The sequence below is a fragment of the Onthophagus taurus genome, chromosome 2 (assembly GCF_036711975.1).
Source record: "Onthophagus taurus isolate NC chromosome 2, IU_Otau_3.0, whole genome shotgun sequence".
Lineage (NCBI taxonomy): Eukaryota > Metazoa > Arthropoda > Insecta > Coleoptera > Scarabaeidae > Onthophagus > Onthophagus taurus.
The window spans coordinates 22,054,429-22,077,872 of NC_091967.1; the positions used below are offsets into that span (position 1 = coordinate 22,054,429).

Consider the following 23,444-nt stretch of genomic DNA (forward strand, 5'->3'; position numbering starts at 1 on the left):
ATTTCTCATATAAGTTTATTCGCGAAAATAAAAGGATTTTTTTGCATAAAACATACACCATTTGTTACTGTTTCCCCCCATTTTGCTTATGTTTAAGAAAAAATTTTAATAGTTTTTCACGGTTGTCACTCCACAAATTTCACTAAGATGCTTCTCCACCATGATGTAATATATACGATGATTGTTAATCCCTTTGTAATGAAGTGCTAAATACGACGTCGTGCCTGAAGACGGTTACATATGTAACCGAAACAGATCTGTAGCACCGAAATTTCTTTATAATAAATTAATCATCGTTTTATGCAAATATTGTGGTTTTTATATTCTTTTACGAAAAATGATGAACCTGGAGGTAAACATCGCCAAAGTAGAGTAGGGCTTCCAAAGCAGCAACAGAAGGGTATGTTTTTTTATGTCCGAAATTTGGGGCCATGATTCCCTTAAGTACGTGTGGTTGGGACAGTCACAAACAATATGATTTACCGTCTCGTCTTCATTTCACATTTCACACCCTCTACAAAGGAGTATGTTCGCCAGCTTCATATGCAGTGTCCGGTCGGAAGTGGGTGAGGAGCCTCCAGTCACTTTTTGATTTTCCCAGGAACTGAGTTGATCTCTTCCGGTCAGGGTAGAGCAGAATTTTCTTTGCAAAGACACCTACTGCAGTCTCATCCCATCTATCAGAAAAAGCTCGATGGGAGATGGAGTTGATCAGCTTTGATGCTGTATTAAAAATTACTTTTTAGCCACTCGTTTCGCCAGCCTGTCCGCATAATGGTGTCCGTTATTTTCGGTATGTCCTTTCCTCCGTTTATCGTAACGTTATTATAAACGTTAGCCTCTTCAAGTAGTTCGCTGTCTACTAAGCGGTAGCATAGCCTGTCTGCTATCAGTGCAGATTACAACTTTTTTGGAATCGATGATCACATTAGCTGCTATATTTATAGCAGTTATTTCGGCCTAAGCAGTCGTGCAGTACGACCCTAGCGAAATGGAAAGATGCATCTGGAGATCGTGCGAGAAGATTCCCGCTCCGGAGCCTCCAGACTTCCACTTTTAATTGACTATCAGAGCTTATTTTCGTCGTTAGTCCTTTTTCCTCTATGTAATTCCTGTATGAAGCTCTATCAAAAATCTTGTATATTTGGTTGTTACAGATGGCAAAAATATGTTATCGTTCTTCTTAGGCAGATTTTAAGATAGGTTTCGATTAATTCACTTTCTTGAAATCCTAGATTACTGTCTTCTAAAATTCATCAAAAATATTACGAATATTCTCTACACCTATCTTTCTCAAAACATCCGCAGTCACAAGGAGGGCCATGTTGATGAGCAGAAACTGGTATTTGTACTTCTGGATGTCTACGGCCTGCCTTAACATAACTAAAAAGTTATTTATTAACAGTAAAACTGTATAGATAACGATAATGCATTGTCTATTTCTATGTTGCAAAGCAGCCAACATTTAACTAAATTAAATAAAAATATAGCCAACATGCAGCAAATAAACACGCGTTGGTTGTGGAGTTCATCGGACTTTCCCGGAACTACAAGAAGGGGTTTGAAACACAGTTTACAATAAACCCGTTAACATAGACATAATTTACTCAAGAATATGATAACTAGAACTTGAATTAAGATGAAATCGATCTCTGCCAACTAGAAAACTGTAAGTTTTACAAATCATCTGAATAATGAGTTCTTCAATGATTAATAACTAAAAATTACATAGTAAATATAGTGGTTTACCTCAAAGATATTTCGACACATTCTAATGAGATCTTTAAATTGATATAAATGATAATAAATCTGTAACCTATTATATTCTTCACACCTAAAGAATGAAATTCAACATTTACCTAATTCCAAAAGAGTCGATCAATAGCATTAATAATATATACAGCAAAAACTCTTATTAAATAGATGAAAAATATACTTTATTAATTGCAATTGTTATAGTGTTATTACTGAATTAATAAATTATTGAACAATAGATGAGGTAAAAGGTTTATTTACCTATATATTAAGTAAACACATAGAATCGAATTAGTTTCAATGAATACGTTATTGCGTAAACCCGGTAAAACATTTCGCTTGTTAAAATATGTATGATACCGTATTGAATTTGATGGGTATTTATTTTGCTAATAATTTCAATTAATTAGCTATTAATTAAAAGGGACGATTATCCAGTACAAAATAATAGAGCATGCAATCTGCCTGGAAGCTACAATGTGTTGGATTTTCATTATTTCAACGATTAACCCTTTATCACTTTTCGACATTATATTGCTACGTATTATATACTACGTGTAAACTTGTTGTTTTTGATTCGTATAATTAATTTCCCTTTACTTTACATTTACAATCAAAAGTTCATCTACGAAGATAATTACGTTTCGAAGTGATTAATGTAAAAAATGATTAAAATATATTTAGAGTGCCTCAAAACGTATAAATCCATTAAAATCTCGTGATGGGATTTTTGCAGAATCATTATGCTTTCTCTTTACATGTGAGAAATTAAAACAGCTTTTTTTGTTTGCTTTTTTTTAAATATTATTTGCGGTGAAATAAATTTCAAATAGTGTGCTGCAATTAACACCGGACGTATCAATGTTTTAAACAATAAACGGATTTAACGAAATCCCTGTTGAACCGCTGAATTTGCAAAACGGATTATTTTTACGAAGAGGCCTTTTTATTATGTACATTTTACTCCAGCTAAATAGAAACAAAATGGGAGGTAAAACTACCCGCAACTAAAACTCCGAAAATATGTGTGTATTTTTCCATGAGACTCTCATATAATAGAGTTTTAATCGATTGGTTAAGCCCTGTTTTAATTTGGTAAAGGGTTTATATAGAATCATGAATATTTTTTCACCTTATTTGTTTCAACGCACTGTAGAACTATTTTTCGGAATATCATGCATTTCGCAAAACTAATATCAACTATTATCCGAACGATATTGTGATTTGCTGCAAATGCATTGATACATCTTCAACGATTTAGACATATATTGAAACTTTTCGAAGCTGCTGTTATCTAAGTCCTAGATACTAAATGTAATTGGCGGACAAGCAGTGTTACTTATTTACACTAAATGCATTTTTCAGCATATAATTCTTGGAGATGACTACTAACATAACGTGTAATAGTTTCCTGGAAAAGATTTATTTTCCTTGTAGAAGGCTAAATACTGCTCGCAAAAGGCTACATATTGCTCGTAGAGCACTGAAAAACGTTTGAGTGGCAGTATAACTCAGTACTAGATGCTGCTAATTGAAAACTGTTTGGAGAAGAGTGGAAACTACTTGGCGATGACTAGATACTGCTAACAGAAGATAACATGCTGCCACAGAAAAACTAGGTGCTCCTCATAGAAGACTAGATACTACTTGGAATGTACGATGTATTGCTGGCAAAAGAGTAAATACTGCATCCAGATGACTAGATACTGATGGTTCAGTAATAGATACTGTTAATTATTTTCATTTTGTTGTCTTTGTAGTCACCAACGCCGCATAAATTAAGTGTGGTAAGCTACATATCCACAATTTAAGAAGACGATCGAAGAATTAACCAACTGCACTTCATTACTGGTACTCAGTAAAACAAAGACTTTGTAAAAATCGAATAGTGTTCCCGACAATAATAATTCATCAAGAAGTTTTTCCACATTCAATGATAGACGAGAAATTAGAATATTTGTATAGTCTTATTCATATTCTTATCCAAAGGACAAAAGATAATGACATAAATATTGGTAATTACTTCGAAAGGTAGATATTGTAAGTGCTTGTCATTAAGAATGGTTGCGAACAGATAAATCGAATACATTCTTTTTCATTTAAATTTGAATAGCCCATTCGACTTGAATGTCTACCTGAACCACCGTCATAAAAATGTAATAAAAATTAGAAGGTGAAATTGACACTTTTAATCGTTCTTTGAGTCTAACAATAAGACTGTTTTTTTTTAGAAAGTAGTTAAAGTTAGTAAAAACGAAACTTTAAAGTTTCTTCTTAATTACAGAAGAGTTTGAAAGTTTACCAGGTCGATGATAGTTTAATCAGTGCCTCAACTTTTCATAGCACTAAGCTGTGAAATATCTACCGTTTCATCAACATCCTGAGTTCGTAAAACAAATCAGATACACATCAATAGTTATTTTTAATGATCTAGTTAATTTCATCTAATTTATTTAGATAAGTATGTTAAAATAAGTGAGTTACATCTTTTTTCAGTCTTTGTAAAGCTATATTTAGAAAATCCTACTTCACAACGGTGAATCTATTGAAAATATTTACGTATTCACATCTACTTGTGTCCAAAGCTCTAACAAAGTAGCAGTTAGCAGTAGTAGTTAGGATTGCGAAGCCATCTTTTTATATCAAAAGTTATTTCCGACGAAGTCTTTGATCCGGATACCAAATCACCAAGTATAATAAAGCACTTATTTAGCTATTTCTCTGTTTATGCAGGATTCACAAAACAGTGTAAGTATATTTTCTAAAGTTGAATAATATATTAAATTTGTTAAGGGTCGATTAGCAACATAAGTCAAATTCAAACGAGGAGTCAATAAGAATCATCTCATTTCCTATATTTAGAATTTTTCCGAGATAAACACTCCATTTCTTCAAAAAGAGCGACAAATATTTGTGAATCCCGGATTTTATAACATTTACTATTCTGACTGCTTGATCCAAATAGTTTGAAGATTAAGTATGAATTTATCTATATATTATTAGTTATGTAAATGAAAATTAAAAATTTTTTGTAAAGACAAAGCTTGTTATAATTTTATGCAGGGTTGTCTCATTCACTCCCCAATCGTCGAATATGTGTTTTACATTAAACATAAAAAAACAGAAATGAATAATATTGAAAACACAAAAGCAAAGTTGTTTTCAGGTAGAATTGAAAAAACAAATTTACATTTATTTTTAATTTTTCGTTTACTCCCAACAAAACCAATTACAAAAAATAAGAACTTGAGTGAACTGAAATGAGAACTGAGGCGCGCTAAGCGAGACGAAAACAAAACATCTAATTCCTTAAGAAAGTCCTAAAAGTGTTTTATTTTCGTTAATTGAAATTATCATCATTTATTTTTGCTAACGTTTCGTGAATCCGTATAATAACGTACTACGTGATCTGGATGATAATGATAACGGACATCGTTCTCTGTACAAATGTTCGACATCACAAGAGTTAAAATATTATCATATCAACGTATTTTCTTACTATAGCACCCTTCTTGAATTTAAAAATCTGTTAAACTTAATAAATGGTGTAAGTCAAATACACAATAATTAAATTAAATTAAAATCTGACGTTGAATTTCAACGTTATAGACAGATTTTTTATAAAATCTCATAAACAACAAAGTTGAGTTATCGGTTCAATAATAAAGAATTATCTAATAATATAGAAGTGGAAAAATTGCAGTTATAAAATTATTATTGTTTACAATATGTTATAAATCATTTGCCCAAACTAATGTTATTGGCATTTTACAAGGTTTCTTCTGTTTATAAAATTTGATACACTCCATAAATAATCTCGCTATTGTAGATGTGTTGAGAAATATATAAATGGAATCACAAGAACAAAATATCTCAAATCTATTAGAGATTATTTATAATATACTGCACTGACCTATATCGTAAACTATTAATTTAGAATTAATAGTAATAACTAATAACTTAAAATTTTCACCATTTAAATTTCAGCTTTTTCTTTCGCGCCATCTAGCAAAAAATATCTCAACTTGCTGTCTTGATTGGTAAGTTGTATATAAACATCTTCACGCGATATATTGGTGAAAAGATAACACTGTAAAACCAAAATTTATTCAAGTTTTAAACCAGAATTGTAGGCTATTGTAAGTTTGATTCTGAACTTACTTAAGCTTACTCTTTTGAATAACAGACGACTCTTAAAAATTGAAAGAACAAAATTATTGTTAGTTGAAATCGTAAGTCACCATTTATCTAAGCTCTAAAGTTTTCGAGTACTTTGATAACTGAAAAATGTTTTTAAATGATAACAATGTAATAACAGCATGATAATTAATTACAATTTTAATGTTAATTTAGACGATGTTTTTAAATAATTTAAATATATTAAAAATAAAATTCACAAATTATATATGCGTACTCTTGACTCTTGGGTGTTAGGTTTTTCCACATGTCCATTAAAAACGCTCTACGTGTACAACCAGGTAGCCGTTTCGGTCTCAGTATGGTGAAATGAGAGTAAATTAGGTTCTTGAACGTTGAAGTAAATGAGGACGTAGTATTTCTATAGAAGGTTGTTTCAAAAATTCCCTTATAATATTCAATTGCGTAAATTAATAGATTCATTAGATTTATGTATATACTTCGATGGAATTACTTTCCGCAACATTTAAACTTGAACAGAACCAACATTAGCTATCTTTGAGTATTTCCAACACAGTTGAGTGTTGAACAAGTTAGTCTATCAGTTCAACTCCACCCTTCGTACTGTGTATATATGCGTTATATATGTTAGTATGTTAGAATGTGGAGAATACGAGTGATCCATGAATTGAATCAGCTCATGGATGGTGCAGACATAGCGCGACACATAAATGCAGGAGAACGACATGGCTAGGACATCTGAATGGATGGAGGAAGACAGAAAAATGTTGAGAATTGTAGAATGGACACCACAAGCATAGATAGCTAGAGGAAGACCAACGAAACAATATAACAATGATGTGATAGAGGACCTTAGAACACTTAGTACACGACACTGGAAGCGACAGATCAGAATGGCTACGTATTGTGAAGTTAATCAAAGTCCATAGGGACTGTAGTCAATATCATTCATTTTCGTCCATATGATCCCAATGTACAATTTTTCGTGAAAGCAAACATACTTAAATGGAATCCTCAACGTACCAAAAGATAACGAAAGCAACTATTTGATACTATCAGGCGAAATATTTCGTCTCCAGAACTATTAGATGTTCACAAATGCTTAGTATTGAGTTGTTTACTCTTCAAAACGTCGGGATAAACAGTCTCAGTAGAGCTTCTGCTTATCGTTGGGTTAATTTTTTGCAGCTAAATCTATATCTGTACTTATTTGTATTTTCCATAATTCGATCTAGCATCTGATCATTATAAAATGTTTTTTTAGTACAGCTTACTTACGTGATAGTAGCTTTAATTTTACAATGGAATAATAATTATTTCCTAACTTAATTCTCTGTTAATGAACAAAATGTGTTTGAATTGGTGGGAGGTTAATATCGATCAGAGTTGTCGATATTTCTCTATTGTAGTCGATATTAAATTAATTGTATTGCCTTTCTTCAGATGCCAAATTTAAAATATATTCGAAAAAGTACATGTTCTGCATGGTCGGAAGAGAACATGCAGGCTATCATAAAATCTGTTAAAAACAAAGCTTTGTCAATACAAAAATCTACGCAAATGTTTGATGTATCTTACTGCAAGATCGCTTAAGAGGTTGCTTTTCTGTAAAAAAAAGTATAAGCTAGAAAGAAAACCCCATCCTTAGTGTAGAGCAAGAATCGGAGCAATTCAAAATAGCAAGTCATATTATTAATCTTTCTGAAGTATTTTATGGATTAACGCTAAATTAATCCGGGAACTTACTTACAAGTGTGCAGAAGGAAATAATAAGCTCAAACACAAGTTCAACAAACAAAAACATATATCTGTACCTTAGAGGTAAAGGATTGAATCTCTGAAATCTTTTAGGTTTTTTTAGAAAACAAGGTTTAAATTTTTATAACTCTATTATAATAAGTTTTATAATAATTAACTCGATATTGACAAAAATTGGAGTTACGATCCTTTACCCCTAAGGTACAGATATATGGAAACGATTGGTTTTACTCCTTCGTGCAACGGAATCGAACTTTAACCTTTCTTTGTAAAAACCTCGATCGATATTATCCGCCAAGATAATGTCTGCGATTTTTCCTCTAACAAAAAAACAGCTTAATGCAATTATATGTATATTCATTAGATATTTTATTTGAGTAAGACATTTTTATATATTATAATAGAAACTCATTGTAACTGTTGGTGCTTAACAAGTCGATACTTGTCTCTTCTTCGACCTCATTATTTTCTTGTTTAGATACATCTTCCAAATCTAAGGGTGATTCATCACATTTCGATTCATTGTTATTGTCTAACTCTGAAACTAATGCGATCCCAAATCAATTTTTAAATGCCTGCGATTTAAGGTGAACGTGATCGTAAAGGTAATCGTTACTGCCCAATCTTCCCAAAAATTCAATAATAACATAAATTATTACACTACAAATTGGGTGTAATAATAACCATATTTTTTGATCCATTGTGGTCCATTTATAACGTTAGAAAAAAAAAGTAGTAAGTTACGGACTATAATTGGAATAATGCAACTACAATATTACAATCATATAATTGAGCCATTAATGATCTCAGTTGTATTACACGTGACTGTGATAGTATGTAAAAATATTATAAATGTTAGCGCAAAATCTACAAAATAAATTTTAATCCAAAAAGAATTAAATTATCACAAAGCATTAAAAGCCTGACATTTAACACCTAAATGATATTTTGGATAGATCGTGAATACTGACTTTACTCCCTTCGTATCTCATGTATACGAGGATTGTTCGATGGTACACAATCATTTACCATGTTTGTGCATGTTTCTACAAAACGGCGTTTTTGTAATTCGTTAAAGATTCCCAAAAACTTTAATTTTACCACAACCACCTAACTTAAGCCTCACCACCAAAATTTAAAAAAAGAACACTTACATTTTCTGAAAGTAAAGATTTATAACATTAAGAATTCTTAATTAACCACTCTGTATATAAAATCAAGTATACATACTTAAAATGTTTCTTAAAAACATGTCTGGTTTATGTTTTCAACACCTGCTTTTCGTTAACATTTATTAATAACTCATACAAAACAGAAACGGTGTAAACCAATCTAAAATTATTTGTTAGATGAATCAAGGTAGAGGAAAAATTATAAAAAATGTAACAAAAACACATTTTAAAAATATAAAAAAATGAATTTAATTTATTTTTTTATTTCGTTAAAATATCACATTTTGTTACATCACTTTTTTAGATTCTTTTCCTTTACGTAAAAAAGTGGTCAAAATATTTTATGGTCAATTGCAGTCGCATTTTTGTTGTAATATTTAATATATGTTCACGAAGCGATAACGTAGTTTATTTTTTTATTTTGCATTTCCGTGCTGAGTATTCGCAACGTTTACAATGAAAAACATTGTTACAATTATTGTGTTGGTGCAATACCGTTTTTTAATTTTCTTTATTGTTTCTGGTGTTCTTGAAAATTTCAAGCTATCGAATAAGATCGGACCAAAGAAGTCGATTTTGGTAATGGTTTAGTATTGTTAAAAATATCCGGAACTTTTTCCACGATTATTTCTTTTAGAGCTTCTTGTTCCATTGCCTAAAAATAAAATAAAAATAATTATTATTAAATAAAGGAAAAATTATTGTTTAGAAATTATATATGCATATTAAAATTTCTACATTAATTATTCCTCATTAATTAAAAAACAAAGTTGCTACAGACAAAACATTTTAATTAAATTATATTTGTACTTTAAATTTTATTTATCAAAAAAATTTAGCTTAAACCTTTTATAAATTATTATATAATCAAAAGTAGGATACAGATAAAGTATTTTCTGTGATGTTTTGCAATATCCTATATAACAAACAACCTTAATAATATTTGTAAAATCTAAAATTGTAGGTAAAGGTATTTAGATAAACTCTTGAAAGATTTAAACAGTTTTAAATAAACACAACACGGAAGTGTATTACAATATTATCAAAGATTATTATAGCAACGTCGTTCTAAGTTCATACAACTATTTATGCTACAAAATCAAATGAAAGTGTATTGAAAGATAGAAGCCGCATGATAGAGAACAGAACATACATCCAGAAAATTTCTAAATATTAAGGTAACGCAATTTCAAAAATATAAATGTAGGAAACTTTACGAGGCCTCCAATAGGATGAACAACTAGCGACATATTGTGCACATTGTCTCTTGAAAATTTATATACCGTCAAAGCCAGGCAAATATGGAATAAAAATATGATCACTTTGCAATGACATAGCATATTACAACTCGATAATCCAAGATAAACGATTTCAATACTTATTTTGGAAGAATAAGGCAAATTCCTGAAAAAGATCAAAAAAATGCCAACGGGTTATAAAACAACAAACTGATTTTTGGAAGAAAATTAGCTGAATATTTATTTTAGATAATGGTTGTTTTCTAGTGGAAACAATTCATGAAATTAGAAAAATTCTTCCAAAATATGTAATCTATGATTTTTATAGAGAACAGTATCGTATTATTCAACTTTCTGTGCATCATAAAGCACCGAAGCCAGTTTGTCAAATTCTGAAATCAATTTCAAACCAGAAATTATAAACTACTATAATTCGACTAAAAGTTAATTAGATTCTTGATAAATTACTTAGAGAATACATTTTATAGATATTGCAGCTTATAATATACATTTAATTTAAAAATAACGAAAACTATTTCTTGCAATTTTGGCAAAAGAATTATTTGCAGAAAATATTGACCAACACAACTGTTCGAATACGAAGACGTAGTATTATACAAACCTATAGCACAAGCAAAAAGAAAAAAGCATACTCCACCACCAATTTCAAAATGATTTCGTTGTCATATATGTATTGGAAGCAGTTCCTACAACGATTTTGTCGACAGACGATAAACTATTATAATTCGACTAAAAGTTAATTATATTCTTGATAAATTACTTAGAGAATACATTTTATAGATATTGCAGCTTATAATATACATTTAATTTAGATGATCAAAAATCCTGAATGGAAATCCAAAACTTCTATGAAAAATAAACGAAAACTATTTCTTGAAATTTTGGCAAAAGAATTATTTGGAGAAAATATTGACTAACACATCTGTTCGAATACGAAGACGTCGTATTATACAAACCTGTAGCACGAGCAAAAAGAAAAAAGCATACTCCACCACCAATTTCAAAATGATTTCGTTGTCATATTTGTATTGGAAGCAGTTCCTACAACGATTTTGTCGACAGACGATGTATAAGAATCTATCATGCATAAGAAATTTTTCATTATCCCTCTCTTAAAACTATTTATTTGATGTGGACCAAATTGACCCTACAATTGATTAGGAAGTTGTTATCTTAGGATTAATGATGTACGGTATTTGTTTATCATAAAGACCACATAGTGTAATATATCCACACTTTAACTATCATCTCATTAAGTCATAAAAGTGAACTTTAGCAACTGGCAAATAAAAGTGTCAGAAATCTGTTGGAAATTGCTTTCACTTGCAAATACAGTAACAATGTGCCAGCTTCTTCACAAAGGTTATTCTTAAAGTTGTTTGGCAGATTGTAGCTTAGTGATGAAATATTGGATAGTTCAAGTTGTTTGGAATTCGTGCGCGTGATAAATAAAAAGTCTTTTAGTATGCATGTTGTGATGCTTCATAGTTCTTATTATACTTTTATAAATATTTTTGATGAAGTACCCGCACTTTGGATAGTCAATACATAGTCAATTAGATAAGGTGAGGAAAAAGGCCATCATGGCAAACCAGATATGCCGCAGGCTCCTAGGAAGGAACTGGGGTCTCAAATCACGAATGGCTCATTGGGCCTACGTAGCAATAATCAGACCCATGGTCGCCTACGCCTCATTGGTTTGGTGGCCAAAAACAAAACATAAGACAGCTCAACAACAGCTGGCACAAATCCAGCGGTTAGCATGTCTTAACATAACGGGTGCAATGAGATCCTGTCCGACGGCTGCTTTGGAAGCCCTACTCGGTCTCACACCGCTCCACATATATATACAAAAGGAGGCAGCCTTAAGTGCCTTATCACTGAAAACAGTTTCTTCACTCAAGTTGATGCAGGGTAACCTCAGAGGACACCTCGAGATCCTCAAGGACCCATGTCTAAATCACCTGATTGAAATTAAAACGGACCTCATACCGACGGAATACAATTTCAACCAACCGTATAAGGTCATATTTAAAAGCAGGGATGATTGGGCCTCAACTAAAAAGAGGAGCCCTAGCCTGGTACACCGATGCTTCAAAGACAGTAAGATCTGGAGTAGGCATGGGCATCAGTGGACCAAATAGCCACATCAAATTGCCCCTCAGCTCGGACTTAACAATTTTCCAAGCAGAAGTTCTTGCTATAAACTTCTGCACCGCTTTGAACCTACAGAAGGGACAAAAAGGTGCATCCATAAACATTTTCACAGACAGTCGGGCCCAGTGTTGTTAAATACCCGGGTATTTATTTTCAAGGGTAAATATCCTGGATATATACCCGGGGGTATTTACCCAAGATGGGTATTTTGAGGTATTTATAAATTTAATTTAAATTGAGTTGATGGCAGATTTGCAAGCACTTCAAGAATGCAGAGTCGCTTATCGACACACCAAACTTATTTATAACATCTACAAGAATGCTACAATGACGGTAAAATTGCATGAAAGTATTGAAGAGAGTAAAAGTAGTAAAGTACTGATTGTGAGTAAAACAAGGCGGGACACTGTTGGAACTCAAATTGTTCATCACAGTCCTCAGAGTGCATTTAAACAACTGGATTGGACCTAAAAAGGCATAAACATTGATTCCAAATCCTTAAATAATTTGCGCTACGCGGACGATATAGTTCTTATATCGGATAGCCTTGGAGAGATTAAACTAATGATGAACGACTTAAAGGAGGTGTGTGCAAGAGTCGTGCTAAATATCAACAAGAAGAACATCAACATTGGGGATAATGAGATTGAGAGGGTTTGCAGCAATGTAATCTTGGCTATGAGGTTCGTGTATCGAGAGATAATCAAACAAGTGAACTAAACAGAAGGATCTTAGAGACATCTTCAAGAGAAAAAGCCAAGAAAGGCTTTCAATCAATGCGTGTTTCCGGTTATGACATAAGGCTCCGAAACTTTAACATTAACGGTAACCACTGCCAGGAGGGTCCAAGTTGCGCAAAGATAGATGGAGAGGTCGATCCTGGGTCTAACTCTGAGGGACTACATACGAAATGAAGACCTACGAAGAAGAACTGGCGTAAATGATGTGGTCAACATTGTGGCAAAGCTTAAGTGGAACTGGACGGGCCATGTCGTGCGAATGAAGAATGAGCAGTGGACAAAATGGTTGCTTGAGTGAAGACCGCGAGCGAACAGACGAAGTAGACGTCAAAAGAATGACCAACAATTGTATTCAAACAGCACAGAATAGGGAAGGTCTATGTCCAACAATGGACGCAGAGGGCTGCTTGGTGATAATAATCATAATAACTTGATCTAATCTAAATTACGACAGATTCGACTAATGATAATACGTCTTTGATTGTTGACAATTCCTCGTCTTCAACGTCCTCATCGTCTTCCTCTTCAATTTTATTGGAATCGATATATTTTTACTGGTATCACTTTTATACCCACTGTTTGGGTATTTACCCTGGGTCGGGGTAAATACCCGGATAAATACCCATTTTAGAAATACCTACCCGCCGGGTATTTACCCAGCGCCCATCACTGGTCGGGCCGCCTTAAAGGCAATTCAGGCCTACACGTGTGGCTCCGCCCTGATCAGAGAGTGTACCAACAACCTGAGAGAACTCGCTAGGGGCAATGATGTTATCCTATGGTGGGTTCCAGGTCACAGCAACATTGAGGGCAATGAGAAGGCTGACAAGCTGGCTAAAGAGGCAGCAAACACGCCCTTCATTGGACCCCAACCTGGATGTGGACTACAAAAAAGCCACCTAAAACAAATAATCAACAACTGGGAGGCTTCAAAGATAGCCTTACGCTGGAAAGAACTTCCAGGTCACAGACAAGCGAAGAGTATGATAACTCCGTCGCAAAACAAAACCAAAGAGGTTTTATGCCTCAGCAAAGGGGATCTAAGAACGCTCTCAGGCTACCTAACCGGCCATGTGCCTCTAAAATACCACCTCTTCCACATTGGACAAGCTGAGGATCAAACTTGTCGACTATGCAACGACGAGTCAGAAACTGCTGAACATATACTGTGCAATTGCGTCGCCAGAGGCCGTCTAAGGCACAACGTCTTCGATAAAACTCCCCTGTTACCTACCGACATAAAGGTTCAAGACCTCAGGACAATACTAAGGTTCATTAAAGACCTACATTTGCCCTAAACCTTTGGAGGGCTAAAGTTACAATAGATCTTATAGGTCGCGGTAACGAGAGGGGCCGCTCTCCTCAGCCCGGCAGCAATAATAATAATAATAATAATAGTCAATAAAGGTAATTCAACAAAGATTGAACCATGTTGTTTCTTCTACTCTCCAATTTGCGTCAAGTTATGTTTTTATGTTTGGTATTCCTCAGGAATACGAAGAGAATATAATGAAATGGGATTTTTAATGTTGCACGATATTTTATTTCTATTTAACTATGCCTTTGTCATCTGTAAGACGGATGAGTTCTTTTCAATCACACATTTCCACAACTCACTTTTCATAAAGACAATTGATTTATGACCACATCTATCGTGTATGTAGACTAAGAAAAGTGTAGAACTAATATACTGAAACGTCTTGCCCTCAAAGTTCTTTTAACGAGTCAAGTCATTGGCGGAAAGTGATGAAAAAAATCAGTTTCTTTCAATGCGGAAGTTTTAAATTTGTTAGAAATTGTTTCCCTTGCTAATACCGTAACAATATGTCAGCTTCTTCACAAAGATTGATCTCAAAATTGTTCGGCAGCACTCAACAAAGTTGTCCAGCTCACAATGGACACTTAGCAAGCACTCAGTCACTGGAGAATTGATATAGACCTGAGATGATATCTTCACTTTCCTTAATATGCTAAAATTTCTTTGAACGAAGTTTTCGTGAAAACGCTCGAATAGATGTATATTTTGTCTACTATTTTGTTTCCAATAAGATTTTGTACATTTGCTACTACTCTATTACGTAAAATGTTAAAATCTCTTTGTCGATAAAATTAAACGATTTATTTAATATTTGAAGAATAATTTTTAAATTTTGTGAACTGAGCATAAGTCATCAGTAACTAAATTTAGTATGTGTGATGCACAATGGAAGAACATTGCCTCGTGGTGCTTCTTCTTTGTTGCACACCTGATTATTTTTCAGCCATTGTTAAACTTCTATCAAACTCAAGACCGACGACTTCGTCCAAGTTCATTAAAAGACCCTACAGAACTTAGACATACTTAGAAGTTTCTTTAATCGTATTATTGTGGTAAACATGCCAAATGCCAATGGGTTGCGGCTGTTTTCCTCATATGTCAGACGTTTCGTCAACTAACATAGACAAACAAACCACTTTGCAAGTATACTTTGCACTAACAACTGCACAAACCACTTTGCTCCTTAAGTCTATCTTGTAGCCCATACTGAACACCATTTTTCCTTCCTTCGGTAACCTTTCTCATGACTCTATCCAATACCAGGAAGAACACCCGAACGAAAATAAATCATCTATAAAAATATGGGCGATGTTCCCGGGTAAAATATTCACTAGAATATTCAGAGAAAATGATGGATGAGTTTGAGGTTTTTGCAAAACGCATGGAATTCTTAATAAACCAATTGATGGTACTGCTTGGAAGCCCACAAAAAGAAATTCAACACCAATTAACATTTAAACAACAACATAAAGAAATTAATTATTATTTTAACTCGTGTAGTTTCGATGAAAACAAAAAATATTAGTGGTTTATATAAAATCAATTGAAATTGTAGAAAGGAGTTAAGAAATGAAGTAATGACAGGGAAAATGTATAAATACTCAACAAACTAATTTAAAACATTTACATCTTTTAAAACGTTATTATCCTCTGCGAATAATGATTATTATTACAGATCTGAAATACATTTTATTACAAAAACATCCTATTTTAAAATATTTGGAAGTAAACATCCATATTACACCAAAATATTATTATTTTATTATTACCTTTGCGAGACGTTGTTGATGTTTAGAAGCATGTAAAATACATAAAAGATACACGAACATGATTAAAGCTGGTACAAAAAGGGCTGCATACTGTGGTGTGCCGCCAACTAAAGCTTGATAAACTGCTAAAAGTGTGAGAAGTATAGCGGTACCGGCAGCAATATATCTTCCAGTCCTTTTACGTTCTTCCTGCAAACAAAATTTTTTTAGTATTTTTTATTTTGAAGATTTTCCGATGTGAGTTAATATTAATATTGTATATTTTTATTTAAGAAAAATTCGTTAAATATTCATGTTATGAGGATCCGTAATTCATATTTAGTATAAACTTGAAAAAAATGAGTATCTGAAAGACTTATAACTTTCTATCGACATGCGAAAGTCGTCGAAGATGTGACGTCAAACTCTAAATCTTTATTCAAAACTAGTATATTTTTCCTACATCGGAGGACTTTTGGCTAATAACCCGCATATATTTAAGCTCATTTTGCTTTTCTGATTTTATGGTAGACCTGGGCTCTCGGGAGTTTGTTTGGATTACAAAAGCCGTAACTCATATAATTTTCTGGCGAGATCCGGGATTTTCAAATATAAACTCTATTTTTTTCCTTGGATTTTAGTATTTGTATACAGATAATAATTTATTTTAACGATTTAATAAAATTTAATTACAATTTAATAAAAAAGATCGTCAAAAAGTGTTCAAAAATAACAAGGAAAGCAATTCTTTCTGTTTGATATTGTCATCGTTTAATATAATTATTGTGCTTTTAATTTTAATTCAAATTTGTTTGGTAATCTTTGCTATAATCAAATCTTTGTTTCAAAACGTGTTTTAATTTTTCGAAAACACAACGGAGATTATTCGACAAATTGTGGTAATGTCAAATTTTATGAATCGTTTCCTTTAAGAAAATAAACCGAATGTCTGTGATTTGCATTCGAGCATCGATTACGAGTGATGTGCTGAATTTATCTAACTAAATAGCACACATTTTGATGGTCGACTTGAAACATACGTGTAGGTATTAGATTGGTTATAAAAGTTTAATCGCTCACAAGATAAACTTTTAGGAGTTCTAATAAAACAACACGAAAAAAAATCTTCGAAATAAAATGACTCCACACAAAAAAATGTTTACACTTTTATACTTTTAAATTAAAATATAAAAATAAAATTTGTTAAAATTATAAATCATTCTTTGGTTTTCAAAAACTAAATTAAATATTTAATCTAATTTACGTTATAGGGGCGTTAGATAATTTTTAATCTTAACAATAATTTAATTATTTGATTTTTTAATTATCAATTTAATTTTAAAGTTTTAAAATGTTTTATAAAATTAGTTTAGACAAAACGAAATCGAGTAACGAAATATACAAACCCTCAATGAAACGTTTTCCAAGATAAACCTCGGTTTTAAACTGAAAGAAAACTGGAACACCATCTTAAGGAAGGATAAAACGTCTGTTATCGCGCACAATTGACGGTAGAAGAGCGAGAGATTCGCGCAAATTATCGGAGCATCTGAACTGTACCGTGTAAATATAGTCGAGATGTTTCAGGAGTTTATGGGAGAGAATATATCTCAAGGTAGAAACCAAATACAAACAATTTTTTTCATATCTAACCAAATTTTTACTAAAATTTACTTTAATGATTTATTTACTATACTACTTAAAATGGCTTAACACCTATATAAAGGTATAATGCAAATGTGAAAAAAACTAATATAAAAAATATGAACCTTTTCCAAGTTGTTATGTCTTGAATTGATTTTGCACTGACATCCGCTTTTTGTGTCACAAAACTTCATTTAAAGCTTTAATACTAGCAGAAGGCGCAGTGCCAACTGAACCTTGATGAGTAATGATGTGTGAAGTCGTAAACTGTTGTTTGTCTACATTCTAGAAAAAAAAAACACAAGTGAGTGGGTGGAGAAACAACTTCATGACTTGTTTTTGAGTACTTTTCTTTATATCAAGAACTTATAATTGGAAATTTATTATTTTTACTCTTTTACATTGTTTATTCGTCAATTCATGACTTTGTAAACGAATTTTCATCATAAAAGAGTACTTAAAAAGGACCGCCTTTATGCAGCCCACAAAACTCAAGAAAACAACAACATCGGAAAAAATTTAAACATAATTTAAACTATTATGAGCAAGATAATTTTTGTGGAATAACCTGTAACGCTTACTTACCATGCAACTTCTTCACAAATAGAATGCATTCGTTATCCCAGTGTTGAGAAGAAACAACCACGTAAAAATAGCGAATTGGCAACCAAAATATCCACTTGCTGACCTACACAAATTCAAGATGGATATAAACTCGTCCACCGTCCATAAATATAAACGCATCTATAAACAGCTTTACAAGATACAAAATAACGTAAACTTTATTAACATCTGTCTGAAGAAAAACATTATACCCAACTTTGCTAAAGTTACCTCAAGAAACATTCACCCAAAGCAAAAACTTCGAATCGAAAATAACATTATGAGAAAGGAGAAATGAAAACACCACTGCAAACTAAATCTACATTACACACAACTTGCCTATTTATACAGACAACTAACTATAATATGGAATAACTTGGAACATGGTTCCACTGTCGCTGATCTTAAAACACCTTATTGACCAAAACTCTTTACAATTTAATAATAAATATTACAAATCCAACACAGGACTACCAATGGGTATCCCTATTTCCAGCTTCTTAGCAGACATATTTATGAACCACATCGAGAAAAACAAAATACATGACAGGTCTATTTCATTTAAAGACAAAATCATCAAATGGTTCAGATATGTGGACGATATTTTATGCGTATGGAATGGCAAAAAAGAACTAACAAACTTTCTACAATACTTAAATCTTATACATAAGAACTTAGATTTTACAATTGAAATAGAAAACAACACAAAATTGAATTTCCTAGACATAACATAAGAAAGAAAGAAAAACACCCAATTTAAATTTCAACATATATAGAAAATCTACAACAAAAAAACATCATTATACCATGGGACTCATATCACACCACTACGCATAAACTGGCTTTTTTCAGATTCTATATATCAACAGAGTTTTCACATACCCTCTGGAAAAAATAACATAACACTGAAATTAACTATATTAGAAACCTTGCAAAAACTAATGATTTTCCAGGTAATCTAATTAATAATCTAGTAACAAACATACATACAACATGATCCTCTATACTATAAGACCCGTAAAGAAAAACAAACATATAGATCCCTTCCATACAACAATTTGAATTGCACAATTGGTAAATTCCTAAAAACACAAAATATCAACATCAGTTATAAAATTAATAATAACATTTTCAACAAGTTAGCCAACTACAAAATAAAAGAAGAACAAGATAACTCTAGCGGGATATACAACATACAATATCAAAATTGCAACAGCATTTACATAGGACAAACCGGTAGAAAACTGAATAAACGTATCAATGAACACAAAACTAAAAATAATTCAAACGTTTATAAACATGTTATTGAAACAGGCCATAACATCGACTGTAAGAATTACAGACTTTTACACAAATGTAATAAGAGCTATAGAATGGACTTATTGGAACAACTTGAAATTTCTAAATACTCTAAAGACCCTAATCACATTTTCATGAACGACCAAATCAATAATATTGAGAACCCACTCTTCTCATTTTTAAGCTCTTACAGTTAGATATATATACACTGTATATATATATACAGGGTGTCCCAATTTCGATGTCCGCATAGGCTATCTCCGAAACTAAAAGAGATAGAAAAAAAGTAGCTTACATGTCATGATCTCGTTTTTTGAGAAAATGCTAATTCCGAAAACTCCGAACAGCTATCGTCTTTTGTTTTCGCCCTATCGGCAAAAACTGAAAATTTTGCGAAAACGACATTCACGAATATCTCACTTATTATCAAAGATGGAGTATTATAAATAAAACATTATATAGGCAACTTTTTACGAAGAATTCAGTGGCGTAGGTAGAATTTTTTTCCCATCTTTTATTTTCGAGATTTTAGACGTAACTTTATTTTTTTAAATGGAAATCATAGTTGGCTGTGGCTTAAAATAATTTGTTATTTTCTTCTGATAACAAATATATATAATTTGTGGGGTATATTTCTTATAGTTATTGAATAATTAACAAAAATTCATTTTGTTCTATCTAAAACTAATGTATGTATTTAAAAGTTAATGTTGCTATGGTGATAACCATACATACTATGATGCAACATAATGTATCAAATAATTGCCAAAGTTTGTATTTAAAAATTCGATAACAACTCTGGCATTATGTGCTGGTTCGATGCACCAGCATGTTAAGTGTCAAAATATAACAAAACTGAATAAAACTTTACAATGAATTTCGAAAATTATGAAAAATGTAACATGATGGAATGCTATATATTATCAGATAAGAATGCGACGTTAGCCGCGGAATTTTATTTCATAAGATATCCAGAAAGAAGACAACCGCACGTAAGAACCTTCAGCCGGTTAGCAGAAAATTTAATAGATATTTGGTCCTTCCCCAAACCACATACAAAAACATACCAAAATGACCTGCAAGAGAAATTGCAACAAGACGTCTGACCCAAAAGCCGTTGCTCCCGAATATGAAAGAAAAATAAGTATAAACCATACAAAGCGGGGCTAAGTCCTTATTTACGTGCCGGAGATGTCAATCGAAGATTAGAATTTTGTAGATGATATTTAGAAAAATTAAATAGTCTGCTGTTTGTTCAAAATGTTATCTGGACCGAAGAAGTCTCTGAGTGTTCAAAGAAGCTTGGGGTTCAATGTATGGTGTGCCCTTTTAGATCATAGAATTTTGCCATATAGTATTTACCATAAAAACTTAAACTCAGAGAAATACCTCAATATATTAAGGCAGCACTTGAGCCTTTGGTCGACAATTTGGCACTAAATATGTCTCAAATGATATATTTTCAATATGACGGAGCACCAGCACATAATGCCAGAGTTGTTAGTGAATTTTTAAATACTACTACAAACTCCTTGCTACTAACTTTGACAATAATTGGAAACAATACTTTCCCTCATGGTATGGTTATCACCATAACAACATTAAGTTTTAAATACATACAATAGTTTTAGAAAGAACAAAAAAAATTGATACATTATATTCCATCATAGTATGTATGGTTATCACTAGGGCACGAAACTTTTGTAAAAAAACGATACGATTTCCCCCCTCCACTTGTTCTCATTGGCTAGTTTTCTAGGAAGCCACTGAGAACAAGTGGAGGGGGGAAATCGTATTCTTTTGTCACAAAAGTTCCGTGCCTTAGTTATCACCATAGCAACATTAACTTTTAAATACATACATTAGATTTAGATGGAACAAAATGAATTTTTGTTAATTATTCAATAACTATAAGAAATATACCCCACAAACTATATATATTTGTTATCAGAAGAAAATAACAAATTATTTTAAGTCATAGCCAACTATGGTTTCCATTTAAAAAAATAAAGTTACGTCTAAAATCTTGAAAATAAAAGATGGGAAAAAAATTCTACCTACGCCACTGAATTCTTCGTAAAAAATTGCCCATATAATGTTTTATTTATAATACTCCATCTTTGATAATAAGTGAGATATTCGCGATTGTCGTTTTTGCAAAATTTTCAGTTTTTGCCGATAGGGCGAAAACAAAAGACGATAGCTGTTCGGAGTTTTCGGCATTAGCATTTTCTCGAAAAACGAGATCATGACATGTAAGCTACTTTTTTTCTATCTCTTTTAGTTTCGGAGATGGTCTATGCGGACATCGAAATTGGGACACCCTGTACAGTGTGACCCGTTTGAAAGCGGAACACCCTCGTAAAATTTGTATTTATTATCCGATTTCGATAATTTTTTTTTTTTTAATTGTAGAGCGTAAAAAACTGTATCTTGGGACAAAGAGTGATATTTTCTTAAAAAAAACAAGGCCTACTATTTCACTTTTTAGGTGCTAAAAATGAAGAAATCATATTAGGAAATTTTTTACAAAAAATCTGAGTACACCACTGCATTAAGCGCCTTTTGAAATGGGCATATACCAAATCTCATCAAAAATGATTACAAATCAACACCGTTACAGATAATTGAAAAATACAATATTTTATGAATTTATTTGATCAGATGGAGTAAACCATGACAAAAAAGGAAATAAAATACAGAGAATAATACAAAACTATTTAACAATATTTAACAGAAATTCAAAAAATTGAAGAAAAAACAACATTTAAGGTATTAATAGAAAATAAAAACTAGTTAAATGTCTGTTGCTTCCACCAATCCACCGTTAAGTTCGATACATTTATTGTACCTTTTTCGTGCATTCATTGTTACATTCCTCAGTTGCTCTGGGGTAATGTCTGCACATGCCTGAACTATTGTAGCACGCAGTTCATCTAGCGACTGTGTCCTTGAACTGTAAACTTTCTGTTTAAGGATTCCCCAAAGAAAAAAGTCGAGTGGTGTCAAATCAGGAGATCTTGGCGGCCATTCAATAAGATGACTATTTCTTCCTATCCATTGATTTTCAAAATTTTCATTTAACCAACGCTTTACCACTACTGCGTTATGCACGGGAGACCCATCTAATTGAAATTTTATATTCGCACATAAAAGAGGTGGTAAATTGTTTAGCGCATTCGAAACCTCATTTCTTAAGAAATACAAAAATTTTGTTGAATTTAAATTGCCCTCAAAGAAAAATGGACCAATAATTCTGTTGTCAAGTATTCCGCACCACACATTTATTTTATGCGAATACTGTCGCCTTGCGTTGATGATCCACTCTGGATTTTCTGTGCATCAATACCTTGAATTTTGCGATGACACCACGCCATTTGTTGTAAACGTGGCCTCATCGCTAAACAAAATTTTCCTTAAAAAGTTTCTGTTTTCCAAGTATTCACCTTGAGTCCATAAACAGAATTCTAGTCTTCTCTCTTCGTCTCTTGGTTCAAGAGTGTGTAGAAATTTTGGTTTATAGGGTTTAATTTTTTTTGTAAGGCACCTTCTAATACATTCTCTTGGAATATTTAAATCTATGGCAGCCGTTCTCAAACTCGAATGAGGGTTGTTATGAAAATCTAACACTTAGTCGTTCCATAATTACACCACTAAATTGCACACTTTTTATAAAATTTTTATAAGCACAAAACTGACAGAAGTAATGCTTTAAATCACTTTCATAGAATTCAATTCTTTTTTTTTTATTTCCATGGTTTACTAGATAACTATTTTTTTATTTTCATGGTTACAAATGTAAATAGTTTTTGTATTATTGGCTGTATTTTATT

The 23,444-nt window shown here is 32.2% G+C and overlaps 1 protein-coding gene across 2 annotated transcripts; it reads right to left on the minus strand.

The window, feature by feature from the left end:
* Positions 1-9,078: 9,078 nt before the first annotated feature.
* Positions 9,079-18,399, minus strand: LOC111413415 (uncharacterized). Of its 2 annotated transcripts, XM_023044378.2 has the most exons (4): positions 18,295-18,399; positions 17,835-17,994; positions 16,087-16,275; positions 9,079-9,498 (listed from the first exon to the last, which is right to left on the minus strand). In XM_023044378.2, exons 2-4 carry the CDS (start codon positions 17,901-17,903, stop codon positions 9,382-9,384), a joined length of 375 nt encoding a protein of 124 aa, XP_022900146.1. In that variant the 5' UTR covers positions 17,904-17,994; positions 18,295-18,399; the 3' UTR covers positions 9,079-9,381. The 2 variants fall into 2 exon arrangements, with proteins under 2 accessions (XP_022900146.1, XP_022900147.1); XM_023044379.2 differs by lacking the exons at positions 17,835-17,994; positions 18,295-18,399 and adding an exon at positions 17,472-17,630.
* Positions 18,400-23,444: the final 5,045 nt, after the last annotated feature.

Coding starts and splice junctions, on each gene's coding strand:
- LOC111413415 (XM_023044378.2), bottom strand. CDS start 17,903: ATGAAGTTTTGTGACACAAAAAGCGGATGTCAGTGCAAAATCAATTCA. Junction 16,276..17,834: donor GACATAACAACTTGGAAAAG/GTTCATATTTTT, acceptor TTTTGTTTGCAG/GAAGAACGTAAAAGGACTGG. Junction 9,499..16,086: donor ATCAACAACGTCTCGCAAAG/GTAATAATAAAA, acceptor TTTTATTTTTAG/GCAATGGAACAAGAAGCTCT.